The sequence below is a fragment of the Pelophylax lessonae genome (assembly GCF_965119305.1).
Source record: "Pelophylax lessonae genome assembly, chromosome: 6".
Taxonomy (NCBI): Eukaryota; Metazoa; Chordata; class Amphibia; order Anura; family Ranidae; genus Pelophylax; species Pelophylax lessonae.
Genome location: NC_138773.1, coordinates 207,815,834 through 207,829,360, shown reverse-complemented (window position 1 = coordinate 207,829,360; position 13,527 = coordinate 207,815,834). Strand labels below are relative to the sequence as shown.

Genomic DNA, 13,527 nt, shown 5'->3' with positions numbered 1-13,527 from the left:
TTTTTTCTTAACTGCAGAGTACGCTGGCAGGGCTGTCCTAGGGCCAGGAGAGGCGGAGCCCCGCCCCCCCTCGTTGGAAAAAAAAATATCGGCGTATAACACGCCCCCACAGTTTGCACTATATTTTCAGGGGAAAAAAGTGCGTGTTATACGCTAAATACGGTAATCGTTAGTTGCAGCCCTAGATAAAACATATTATAATACACAGCTTTCAGAGATGTTAGCGGACACGGAAACGTATGAGTTACTTAAGGGTGACCCCCACCATCCCACACCGCAAAGAATTACATGAGCTGGTACAATCGTGGTATTATAGAAGAATCCTTACCAAGAAAGAAAAGCGTTTTTTGATACCAAGTTTCAGTAGGATCCCAACAATCTATACGCTGCCGAAAATCCATAAGGATGAAAGAAATCCCCCCGTCAGGCCCATTGTAAATAGTATAGACTCAGTTACCTCCAGAGTGGGCCAGTATTTAGACTTCTTTTTACAAGACAGTGTGGTGAAAACGAAGTCCTATTTGAGGGATACTAAGGATTTTCTACAAACCTTAAGGGAAATAGAACTTCCTGCTACAGAGGATGTCTTTTTAGTCAATGTAGATGTGGCTTCTTCGTATACAGTCATACAACATGACGATGCGCTTCTACCCCAGAATTGGGCCTTCAGCCAGAGAGAAGATATACCTGACCCCCAAAAGAGATTCCTAGGCCACGTACTTGAGTATTGTTTGTTGCATAATTACTTCTGGTACGGTTGCCAGTAATCCACTCAAAACGCGGCGTAGCGATGGGCGCTAAATTCGCCCCAAGCTTAGCGAATCTCTTCATGGGGGAATCGGAAGACAGGTACACAGCAAAAAGAGCTAATCATGTATAAGAGGTATATAGATCTGTCTTTATATGGGCTGGCTCAGAAGAATCATTACAGAATTTTGTTGAAAGTCTCAACACTAACCCTAACCATATTCGAATAGAGTTTAATTGGAACCGCAAAGGGATACATTACCTGGATGTGGAGGTTATGGTCCAAGAAACACGCGTAGTAACTAAGGCCTATTTTAAGCCAACCAATAGGAATGGTTATTTACCTATCCAAAGTGGACATCATGAGAAATGGCTAAAGAACATACCTAAGGGCCAGCTCTTACAAATTAGGAGGAATTGCACCAGGGATTCGGATTTTCTCACACAAGCTGAGGTCATCAAGGAGCGTTTTATGGAAAAAGGCTATGATGGGAGGATCCTGGATGCCATTATTACTAAAGTTGGCGAATCCTCACAGGAGAGAATTAGAGAACCCAAACTAAACACGAATGGGGTTTTATCTCAGGTTATAACGTCCAATACAAAGAAGTGGAAGAAATTTTCAAAAAACACTGGGATGTTCTATGTATGGACAAGATTCTCGGCAAAGTATTGCCTAAAGAACCGGTGTTCATCTATAGGAGAGGTCCAACTTTTGGGAGAGGTTCATCTATAGGAGAGGTCCACCCAAGAAGCCCATAATCTTTTGGGATAATAGAGAGGGGTTCTTTGCCTGCAGACAGTGCAAAGCCTGTAGGCAGGTTAACATCCATTTAAGAGGAGTTACTTCTTTTAGGTCCTCTGCAAATGGGAAAAGTTTTGATATCAAAGACTGCTTAACATGCATGTCCACGCATGTAGTATATAGCCTTAAATGCCCATGTGGTTTAATCTACATAGGGTGAACCAAGAGGACTCTGGGCATCGGAACACATTGCAAATATACGTAAGGGTTGTAAAGACCACATTGTTTCTTTACACTTCAAACGTAAACATAACAAGGACCCCTCTGACCTGAGATTTTGGGGAATAGAAAAATTAAATCCTGCATGAGAGGCTCCAATTTAGTCAGAGTTATCCAAAAGGGAAACCCATTAGATTTACCTTACCAATGCGCTCCATCCTAATGAGTTAAACGTGGAGCTCGATTTGAATTGCTTTATAAGCAATTATTAGATCTCCAGGTTAGATGCTCTCTGTTTCATATGCGGATTGTGTTACCCCCCTCCGTCCTTTTTTTGTTCTTTTGTCATCGGTTCCCCCCCCCCCCCCCCCGTTTTTTTTCCCCTTTTTCCTCTGCTTGCCTAAGATCATATGATTACATGACCATGGCATTGAGATATTACAGTAATTAGTACTAATTTCCAAAGACACAGGCAAATAACTATGCACATATACAAGATGGTTTTGTTTAATAGTATATAAAGTTCCCCATACTAACGGTGATCGTGAAATCCCTTGTTGTACTTCCGGTGCCACTGCCAAGTGGGATACGTGAACCGCCTGTTGGGTGAACGATATAAGGAGGTGCAGCGTGCCCATGCCCTCCGTAGAAGTCTGTGTGTGACAAAACGCGTTGAGGGTGAGCACGTGGTCACCCGGCAACCGGAACGTCTGACGTCACACCCCAAACCCGGAAGTTCGCTGGCTGGTACCGAGCCGCGGGCAGTACGAGTCATGTAAGCGGTGTTTGACAGTGCAGCCGTGAGGAAGCCTTTTACGATAAGTAACACTGGTTTTTAAATATACAATGCGAGTGCATATATGAATTGTAGTGTAAATAAAATTGTGTGCAGTTTACACTACGAGTCCCCTTATCCAATTGCATGATCATTGAGAGTCTTCAGGAGAATCGCTACTATCTGCATCAAAGAGATCTGTGGTTTGCTGCTGCTAACAAGATTGTGGTCCTTGGGTACCAGGCGCAATATACATTCCCTATACGTACGTGGGCATTACCTAGAGGGTCCACAGCGGTGCATGCTTACATGTTTTCAGCATTAAGGATTGACTCACCTGTTGGGTTGCAAGTTTGATTCATCCGACTGTCTGCAGCATCATATGATTGTCACCTCTGAAGATTTTCGTTATTTTACTATTGGGACTTAAGAGACTAAGGCTGGCCATACACCATACAATTTTCTTATTCAATTTCCTTTAGATTTACCTTCAACTATGTAGTGCAAGGGCCTGCCTGATTGCATACAAATTGAAAGTGTTCAGGTTTGAACTTATATTATATGGTTTTGGTAAATCTAAAGGAAAGTTGAACAAGAAAATTGTATAGTGTATGGCCAGCCTTGGTCTTGTAGCCCTGCTAGTGTGGATTTATTCTGACAGCCATCATCTGTCCTTGGGATAATATATACACCGTTTGGATTTGATTAGTTAACGATAGCAGCAGCTGTACATATAGTATTCAGAATTATTCATATCACTTCATCTTGTGTATGGTAATATTATTATCGCCATACCGGCGAGTGAGTCATAAGGAGCCCATTTGGTTGCTTAATTTTAATCTCCCCTTTTCTAGAACTTAGGAGACATGTTCACTTGCTGCACAATATATCCTACCCACTTTCAGGTGCCACTGTCACGTGATGATCAATGTTATTCACTTTACCTGTCAGTGGTTATAGTGTAATGGCTGATCGGTGTATACTGTACATCTTCGCAAAACCCCGGCCTCTGTGCTGGGAGCGCTCTGTGCAGCGTGCTCCCAGCACAAAGGGAGATACGCATATGTGCGGCCCCATGGAATAAAGCCTACTTCCATGAGGTTGCATATATGTGTTAATTTGGCGTGAAGGGGTAAAACATAAGGCTGCAAATCCACTAAATGAATCTTGCCTGGGTGATCAGAAAAGCAGAGGCAAATTTTAGACATGTCTGTGGAAAGAGACATGTTCCATATCACCTTGTCATTAGATATGCTACAAATGTAAAGAGATATAGATACATTTTTATTTTTTTTTTTTGTTTTTCTTTAATACAACCTGTTTTGTTTCTTCTTCTTGTTACTTTTTTTTTGCAAGGAAACTCGGTTCATCATCATCCAGAATCTACTGCTCCAGTGGCTACACTCTAGATAGAAAAGTTGTTGGTTTGGAAAAGAAAAAGAAGAAAAAGAAGAAGAAAAAGAAGGAGGAGAAGAAGGAGGAGAAGAAGGAGGAGAAGAAGAAGGAGGAGAAGAAGGAGGAGAAGAAGGAGGAGAAGAAGAAGGAGGAGAAGAAGGAGGAGAAGAAGAAGGAGGAGAAGAAGGAGGAGAAGAAGGAGGAGAAGAAGGAGGAGAAGAAGGAGGAGAAGAAGGAGGAGAAGAAGGAGGAGAAGGGGGATGAAACAGTGATACTATCAAAATGAAGAGTAAAAAAAGCAATGCATAGTGACTTCACATTATCAACCCCTTTAAACGCATTAAAACTGCACTCCTTGCCATTGGTAAATAAAGGCATAGTGAAAGGTAACACTATAATCTACATCTTACCACCGATCTCTAGATTGAGAGGTCAACTCAGCGCTCACCTCTGCAAAGCAGTTGGCAACTGCTCTGGACAAAAGTAGTTTCATATAAAAGCAGGGGTCTTCAAACTATGGCCCTCCAGTAGTTTGGGAACTACAATTCCCATCATGCTTAGTCATGTCTGTAAAAAGAGTTTTACAATGCCTCATGGGATGTGTAGTTCAGCAGTTTGAGGATCCCTGATTTAAAGTAACTAGCCCCATAGGAGACTAAAAAAAAAAAACACCAGATATAAACTAATAACCCATTGCTGACAGTTGTCAAAAAAAAAAAAAAGATATTAAAATTAGCTAGTGTGTTTATTACAGGTACTTCTAAAGCACTGTCAGTATGTTGTAGATTCTTATCAGTCCTTGCCCTCAAGGAGCTTACAATCTGAGGTCCCTTATCTCACATTCCAACAAACAGTACATACAGTAAGGCCAATTTAGGCAGGAGCCAATTAACCTACCAGCATGTCTTTGAAGTGTGGGAGAAAACTGGAATACCCAGAGGAAACCCATGCAGGCACAGGGAGAACATGCAAACTCCATGCAGGTAGTGTCGTGGTTGGGATTTGAACCCTAGTGCTGCTAGGCCAGTGGTTCTCAATTCCGGTCCTCGGGACCCACTAACAGGCCAGATTTTAAGTATTACCTTGGGGGATGCAGACTAGAATACTGCAATCACTGAGCAGCAAATTAGATCACCTGTGATGTAATTTAGTTATCTTGCAAACCTGGCCTGTTGGTGGGTCCCGAGGACCGGAGTTGGGAACCACTGTGCTAGGCGATCACACTAACCACTTAGCCACTGTGCTTGGTCAAGAAAATCAAGTACATGTTCTACGCAAGCACAAACATTTATTTAACCACTTCCCGACCACCCGCTGCCTTTTTACTGCGGCAGGGTGGCTCGGGCAGGCAAAACGACGTAAACCTACTTCGCTCGCCTGAGAGGAGCTAGGGGGCGAGCGGGCGCTGTGCTCCTGCCCCTGATCATCAGGGGGGAAACCGGCGCGTGTCAGGCGGCTCCGATTGCCGCCTGACACCTGCGATCATTCCCCGCTGAGAGAGGACGGTCGGCTGTTGTAAACACAGCCGACCGTCCTCCCTGGGATGATCGCAGAGCTCATGTGATTCTGCTATATAGGATCACATGTCTCTGTGGTCATCTCAGAAGCCACACCCCCCTCCCCCCCCCCACAGTTAGAATCACTCCACTAGGGTCACATTTAACCCCTTGATCACCTATACTGTTAACCCCTTCCCTGCCAGTGTCATTAGATTAACAGTGCATATTTTTAGCACTGGATTACTGTAGTAATGTCACTGGTACCCCCAAAAGTGTCAAAAAATATCAGTTAGAGGTCCGATCTGTCTGCTGCAATGTTGCAGTACCGCAAAAAAAAAAAAAAAAATGACATGGACAAATCTTTCCCGTAGTTAGACGTGATAACTTTTGCGCAAACCAATTAAGAGAAGCTTATTGCGATTTTTTTTTTTTACCAAAAATTTTACCAAAAATATGTAGCAGAAAACAATATGGCCTAAAATGTTAAAAAAAAATTAGATTTTTAAATTTTTTTTTGGAATGTTATGTAGCAGAAAATGATTTTTTTTTTCTTCAAAATAAGTCGCTTTTTTGTTTATAACAAAAAAAAAAAAAAAAAAAAATCGCACAGGTGATCTATGAATTTTATTCACAGATATTATATATTTTTTCAACACTTATTTGTTTATATATGTAGCACTGCCCCCTAGAGGACTGCTGAGAATTACACTTTTTGGATTCCCCTGGGTTGCCCTTAGCAACAATCGGCAAAGAAAGTCCTTGGCTCAGTCAATACTCAATCCAGGGGATGTTGGTTTTTTGTGTTTTATTTTAGAACTGGGATAGGAGAAGAGATGAATGGGATACTCCAACTAGTAACTATGCACAATCTTGAGGACAACTATCTGTAGAATGCGGCAAGTCACCTCACCACTGAAGTGAAGATAAGATTACTGTTCTCGTTTGAAAAGTCTCTTCAGGGTTAACAACTAGGTGCCACCATTACTCTCACCCGTCCACTGACTAGCCACTAGAGCGGTCCCCTTCCTGGGGAGAACCTTTGGCAAGCTCCCCTGTACTCAGGGACACTATTTTTCCAGAGTTGCTCTGCCTTCACCTCCACAGTCAGCTTCCACTGGACCTCTGGGTTCAGCCACACTTTCCTGGTCCACTAGGCCGACTGCCTGTGACCACCAACCACAGCAACAGAAGGAGAGACAGCCATCACCCTCCTCCTGGGACCTGGCTTCCTGCCCAAAGACACCCTGTCACATGTGCCCTTGGCTTTTATAACGTATCCCAGGATGCGCCACTGTCTGTGCCAACCCACAGAGATAGTTACAAAGCCTGTGTGTCACTGGCTGGGTTTCCTCCACTGTCCAACTGGCTCCCCTCTTGGGCACAGTGAGGACACTCCCCCAGACCAAGTGAATCACACATGGACACATGCAACAGGCCTGACTAGAAATCCTGCTCCCCTGATAAGCAGACAGAGCAACTTGGTTTAACCTGCCACTCTCCTGATAAGCAGGCAGAGGAAATTACACTTCCTATCTAGCACCCATCTAGGAGGGTGCTACATATAATTAATAAATTGTCTTATATTGTCACATTTCATATGTATTCACAGATAATTTTAAATTTTATTTTAATTTCAAATTTAATTTCATTATGCTTTATTTAATTTCACCCAATTTTAATATAATTTCACACTTTCCACTATTAATTTTGCACTTTTAGTAGCTGTTTATATTAATGTTAAACACCACACTTCAAATTCATTCACAGATATTTTAATTTTATTTTCAGCGCCGCATTTTTAGATTTAAGAAAGTAATAAAACAAAGAAAAAATGCCATGTAAAAAGGAAAAAATGCCAGGACCAGAGATCCCAGCAGGGAACCAGGTCCTTATTCCTGACTAGGCAAAAAAAAAAACTGAAGTCTTATAGTAGGAAGTGGGAGTATACCCCCCGGGACTGCCCAATTTATTTTCCCGCCTAGTCCCACTCATGTGGGGAGAGCAGCATAGCCCAAGGGTCTAAGAAGATATGGAGCTGTGTCTGTCAGTTAACTAAAGAGAAATTACATTTTTGTTTCAGGGGATGCTCAATGTCTGACTTGTATCCTAGTTCAGACTTCTGGGAAAATCAGTAACCCAATTACACAAGCAAGAAATAAATTCTGGGGGCGTTCTGTACCCATCTGTGTACAGAACACCTCCAGGCTGCCAAACTGCATTGCATTTAGAGACAATTCTAGCGGTGCAGATTTAAAAAGAAAAAGTTATTTTTTTTAATGACATTTAAATACAATATGACTTGTGTAGCAATTGTACATGTGCTTTCCCCCCATAAAAGTGGAGTTACCCTTTAAGCAATAAAGAGATTGTGCACACAAATGTTTTAACACCAACCTGGCTTTTTTGGAGTTTCTTCAGTGTGTTTGATGATTCTGGCTCTCTCGTAAAGTCTTCTGCATTCTTTGCACATTTTTTGTTTGTCACATGGCTCTGTGGACACACCAGGTTCGGAACCATCAACTATGCCATAACTGTATTCAATGTCACTGGATTCTGTACTGTAAGAATCTTCAAATTCAGGTTTAGCGAACAATAAATCAGAGCCATTTTGCATTTCAACTACACACATTTTTTCTTGATGTGATGCCTTAGAGGACTTTGCATCTACTCCACATTGACTTTTACAAACAAGTGAGATGTTCTCTTTTGTGTCTTTAGATGTTTTTTCACGCTTACAACTTCTGAATCCTGTTTTCAAATGCTTAGAGAATTGCGTTATTTCCAATGCTATTGGAGATGATGAGGGAATATTTTGCCTGCCCATGGAATTGTCTACAGTGGAGGAATTCCAACTGCTTTCAGATATACGGTTCTTTTTTTTAGAGATCTTCATCTTGTGCAACCGATTTATACCTATGGAAAAAACACAAGTCTTACTATACAAGTGAAGAAAATGTTTTTTCTCAAATTCCATTTACTTGCTTGTAGACAGATTTTCCCAGAATTTTCCTTCCTTGGACACATGAGCTCACTGCTTTTCTAAGATGACTACACAGAATTTGAGGTAAAGTTACAGAAATCTCAAGCAATGCCCTTAAAGTGTTACTAGACCCACAACAGTAAAATCTGTCTGTATATGCAGAACAGCATTCTTTTTATACTCACTGTGTAACTTAAGTGATTAATTCTCCGCATTGTGTAAAAAGGCTGTGTGTGATCCTGTATGCACAGATCCTCCCCCTCCTGCACGGTCACTCTGGACAAGTCCAGATAACATACAGTAAGTGTAGCTCAGCTCCACATGCTCAGTTTGGTCTCTATTGCTGGAGAGAACACTTAATGGTTTTAGCTGAGCTATTCAGGTCACGATATTGATATCACACATTTGGGAGTTTATACAGATCCTAAATGACAGCCCAGTCCCTTCCTCCTCCATGCCCAATAACTTAAAAAAAAAAAAAAACACAGAGGGTGGGATATCACTTTTTGATTGATGATCTGCCTCCCATAAAAAGCATGAGGACACAGGCTGTAGTGGATTACAAAAGGCAGTGATTCACATAAAACGAGATGACACCTCTGTACTGTGCATGTTTTTGTAGCGTTCTTTTTTGACTTTTCAACAGCATCAGTTACAGCCTGCAGACGTGCAGTTTGAGGTAATAGATATTTAAAATGCTTAAAAATAAACATCCCAGTTTCCAAATTCATTATTAATACAGATCACACCAAAAAAAGTGTCTTTTTTTTTTTTTTTCATATTTGCGATCCTTCCTTCTCTCTTTCTATGCCTTTCCTCTTTTTTTCCCCCTCTCATCCTCATCATACCTCGCAACCCACTGCAACCTTGCTAAAACCCCATACTGTGCCATCCTCATCACACCTGGGAACCCACTGATACCTTGCCAACACCCCACCCCCCGTCGTCATCACACCTGGCAACCCACTGATACCTTTTTTTGAGAGGGTTTGGTGCCTCAGACCAAGAAAGTGGGACTTTATGGGCCAAGTAAATCAGTTGTTTTTGTAAAATTTCTTATACAATTTTATTGAGTAAATAAAAACGTAAGCCCCCGTTCACACTGGGGCGACGCTACTTCGCACCGCGACCTCCGAGGTCGCGGTGCGAGCAGCGCGCCGCGACCTCGGAGCGGCAGCCACGGACTTCATAACATTGAAGTCTATGGCGGTCGCCCCAAAGAAGCTCCGGACCCTTTTTCTGAGTCAGAGCGACTTGTGTCGCTCCTATCAGAACGGGTCCGCAGCTTCCCTATGGGAGGCGACCAGGTCGCCTCACAGGTCGCCCCAGTGTGAACGGGGGCTAAAACAAAACATGGTGACACTATTTGGTGTCTGGGTTATAGACCCATTGGCGATTGTGAAGTAAGTAGAGAAAGGTGACACAGTGAAATGGTGACATGTGAATATGTCCCTCTGTTTGTCCACGCTGGAAATTTCAGCCTGGAGTCTGTAGAGAGGAATATCCAAATTCCTACGCGTTTCGGCTTACAGGTATAGCGCCTTTATCAAGGAAGATTTTGTTCACCAATCTGAATATATTGAATGAGATGTCAACTTATGCATTTAATGGGAAAAAATTCCCTATTGCATGGTTTTGGTACATACATACATACACTACCGCACACACTACCCACCTCCATGCGCTCCGCTCCCGCACACACTACCCACCTCCATGCGCTCCGCTCCCGCACACACTACCCACCTCCATGCGCCCCGCACACACTACCCACCTCCATGCGCCCCGCTCCCGCACACACTACCCACCTCCATGCGCTCCGCTCCCGCACACACTACCCACCTCCATGCGCCCCGCTCCCGCACACACTACCCACCTCCATGCGCCCCGCTCCCGCACACACTACCCACCTCCATGCGCTCCGCTCCCGCACACACTACCCACCTCCATGCGCTCCGCTCCCGCACATACTACCCACCTCCATACACTCCCTATTTAACATTACCACATTCTGCGCTATGTAAGGCATCCCAGACTACTAAACCACACCTAATAATTTTGCATAATTTAAGCCCCACCGACATTTACCCACAGCCTCCTGCTTAATTTTATTTAGCCAGGGGCACACTTTATCTTGCAGACGGGCCTACCGATTTCATGATACACCCCTGACTAAGGGGTTTATTTACTAAAGCAGGCTGGAGAGTGCAAAATCAGTCTCACTTCTACATAGAAACCAATTGGCTTCCAGGTTTTATTGCCAAAGCTTGATTGAACAAGCTGAGGTTAGAAGCTGATCCGTTTTCTCTGCAGAAGTGAGGATGATTTGGACTCTCCAGCTTTAGTAAATAAATCTCCAAGTGACCGATTGTTCGCCGTTACATTTCAGTCCCGCTAAGTGTCGGTTCACACTATGGCGATCCAACTTCAGGGGAGACTAGTGAAGTCGCCGTGCACCACGACTTTCACATAATGGAAGTCAATGCAAGTCGCTCCGACTTCGGTCAAAAGTAGTGCAGGAACTATTTTCTAAGTCGGATTAGAACGGTTCCCATAGCACTGACTGGACCGCGACTTGTCAAGCGGCCAAGTCGCGGTAGTGTGAACTTAAGCCCCGTACACACGTACCAATTGTCAGGCCGTCTTTTGTCCGGTGCTGTCCTGTCGGTTGAAAAGAGCTAAAGACTGCACACGAATTTTGTCGGCCAACAACAGCCGACTGCAGAAGTGATGTCATGTGATGGTTAACTTTCCGTGTGTTTTTTCTCTGAGCATGCCCAGTCTTGCTCATCTGATTTTTGTCTGCCGAAATCTGTACTGACTGAGGAACAATCGGCCGTTCTTTGTTGGCCAACAAAAATTTTATAGCCTGCACACCCGATTCTGTTCGGCCAAAAATTTGCAGTCGGAAGCATCATACTAACAAGCTGACAATCGGCCGGTCGGTGGCCGAATATTTACGGCCGACAATGGCTACGTGTGTACGGGCCTTAAGTCGCTGATCATCACCATTACTAGGAAAAAATAAAAAATAAAAAAATTCCAGTAGATATACACCATAGTTTGTAGATGCTATAACATTTGCATAAACCAATCAATATACAGTTATTTGGATTTTTATAACAAAAACATGTAGCAGAATACAAAGTAAAAAAAAAAAAAAAAAAAAAAAAAAAAGTCCCTAAAATTGTCAGCCTTTTTTTTTTTTTTTTTTTTAATAGCACAAAAATTAAACCCAATGGTGATCAATTACCACCAATAGAAAGCTCTATTTGTAGCTCTATTTCTGCGCTGGTGACAACTGTAAGCCTTTGCTTCCCTCACTGACAGCAGAGCCCAGAACAATATAGGGCACATCTCCACAAAGAAAGAAGACAGTGAGGGAGCCAACACTTCACACAACCGTAGTCTGGGGACACACAGCAACTATCAGATTCCTCAGTCCAGCCTAGAATAATGGAAGCTATTCTGTCAGCTGAACCTGCACACCGTCTATCACTGCACTGGAAGAGAACACGCCGCTTCCTCTCCCATTCCTTTGCGGGAACACCAGACTGTCCTGTCCCCTTCATCCTCCCGCTCCCCTTACACCGACTATAACCAGCAGTTACATAATGTAACTGTTACATACAGCTCTTCCAACACTTCGTCCACGTTCATTTCCCGCCAATCCTCCGTGCCTTAGACAGACACACCTCCCCTCACAGAGCACACAATATCAGTCACAAGACCAAGCGCTGCAAAGCCGCTCAGTGATAGGCCGAAGGCATAGACTCCTCTCCCAGGTTCTCCGCTATTGGATAGAACACACTCCTGTGGGAGAAATGCAAAGCCTGTCAAGCGATAAGCCATATAGGCTCCTCCCAGGTTTTCAGCTATTGGATAGAACGCAGGTCTGCAGGAGGAGAACCCAGCATGCAATGTTCAGCTTCTTGTAGTTATGGAAACCAACAAGCAGCGTTTGTGCTGCTAGGAGACCCTGGGCCGACAGATCTGTACTGACACGGAGAGCAGCAACGATGGCCGGCAAGAAGAAAGATGTCACACTGCAGGTATGGTGTCACCTGTCACTAACAGGACATTGTATACTCGAGTATTATAACTCTGCTAAGTGTTTTTTATGACCTGTCCTATTATCCCTGTCTGAGCATGCTACTGCATAGGTTTGTGCAGCCTATTTCATTAGGATGTGCACCCCAAAGCTCAAACTCATGTAAGTGTGGGTGGTGTCAGTAGGACAGTGCATGGTGTCAGTCAGTAGAGCAGTGGATGGTGTCAGTCAGTAGAGCAGTGGATGTGTCAGTAGGACAGTGCATGGTGTCAGTAGGACAGTGCATGGTGTCAGTAGGACGGTGCATGGTGTCAGTAGGACGGTGCATGGTGTCAGTAGGACAGTGCATGGTGTCAGTAGGACAGTGCATGGTGTCAGTAGGACAGTGCATGGTGTCAGTCAGAGCAGTGGATGGTGTCAGTCAGAGCAGTGGATAGTGTCAGTCAGTAGGACACTGCATGGTGTCAGTCAGAGCAGTGGATGGTGTCAGTCAGTAGGACACTGCATGGTGTCAGTCAGTACAGTAGTGGATGGTGTCAGTAGGACACTGCATGGTGTCAGTCAGTAGAGCAGTGCATTGTGTCAGTAGGACAGTGCATGGTGTCAGTCAGTAGAGCAGTGCATGGTGTCAGTAGGACAGTGCATGGTGTCAGTAGAGCAGTGGATGGTATCAGTAGAGCAGTGCATGGTGTCAGTAGAGCAGTGGATGGTATCAGTAGAGCAGTGCATGGTGTCAGTAGAGCAGTGGATGGTATCAGTAGAGCAGTGCATGGTGTCAGTAGAGCAGTGGATGGTATCAGTAGAGCAGTGCATGGTGTCAGTAGGACAGTGCATGGTGTCAGTCAGTAGAGCAGTGCATGGTGTCAGTAGGACAGTGCATGGTGTCAGTCAGTAGAGCAGTGCATGGTGTCAGTAGGACAGTGCATGGTGTCAGTAGAGCAGTGGATGGTATCAGTAGAGCAGTGCATGGAGTCAGTAGGACAGTGCATGGAGTCAGTAGGACAGTGCATGGTGTCAGTAGAGCAGTGGATGGTATCAGTAGAGCAGTGCATGGTGTCAGTAGGACAGTGCATGGTGTCAGTAGAGCAGTGCATGGTGTCAGTAGAGCAGTGGATGGTA

The 13,527-nt window shown here is 44.0% G+C and overlaps 2 protein-coding genes across 3 annotated transcripts in view; one reads left to right on the top strand and one right to left on the bottom strand.

The window, feature by feature from the left end:
* LOC309559092 (uncharacterized protein) overlaps positions 1–12,031 on the bottom strand; it is a 108,248-nt gene extending 96,217 nt beyond the window's left edge. The window contains exons 1-3 of one of the 2 annotated variants that reach the window (XM_082262227.1): positions 11,989–12,031; positions 7,775–8,293; positions 3,801–3,891 (exon numbers count right to left, since the gene is read on the bottom strand). In XM_082262227.1, the coding sequence (XP_082118353.1) occupies positions 3,801–3,891; positions 7,775–8,273 (590 nt within the window). In that variant the 5' untranslated portion in view covers positions 8,274–8,293; positions 11,989–12,031. The remainder of the gene's footprint in view (positions 1–3,800; positions 3,892–7,774; positions 8,294–11,988) is intronic. The other variant, XM_082262228.1, reaches the window with a different exon arrangement.
* Positions 12,032–12,255: 224 nt separating this feature from the next.
* The window catches only part of NME9 (NME/NM23 family member 9), an 81,821-nt gene continuing 80,549 nt past the window's right edge, over positions 12,256–13,527 (top strand). The window contains exon 1 of the mRNA XM_082262097.1: positions 12,256–12,409. Within this exon, the coding sequence (XP_082118223.1) occupies positions 12,377–12,409 (33 nt within the window). The 5' untranslated portion in view covers positions 12,256–12,376. The remainder of the gene's footprint in view (positions 12,410–13,527) is intronic.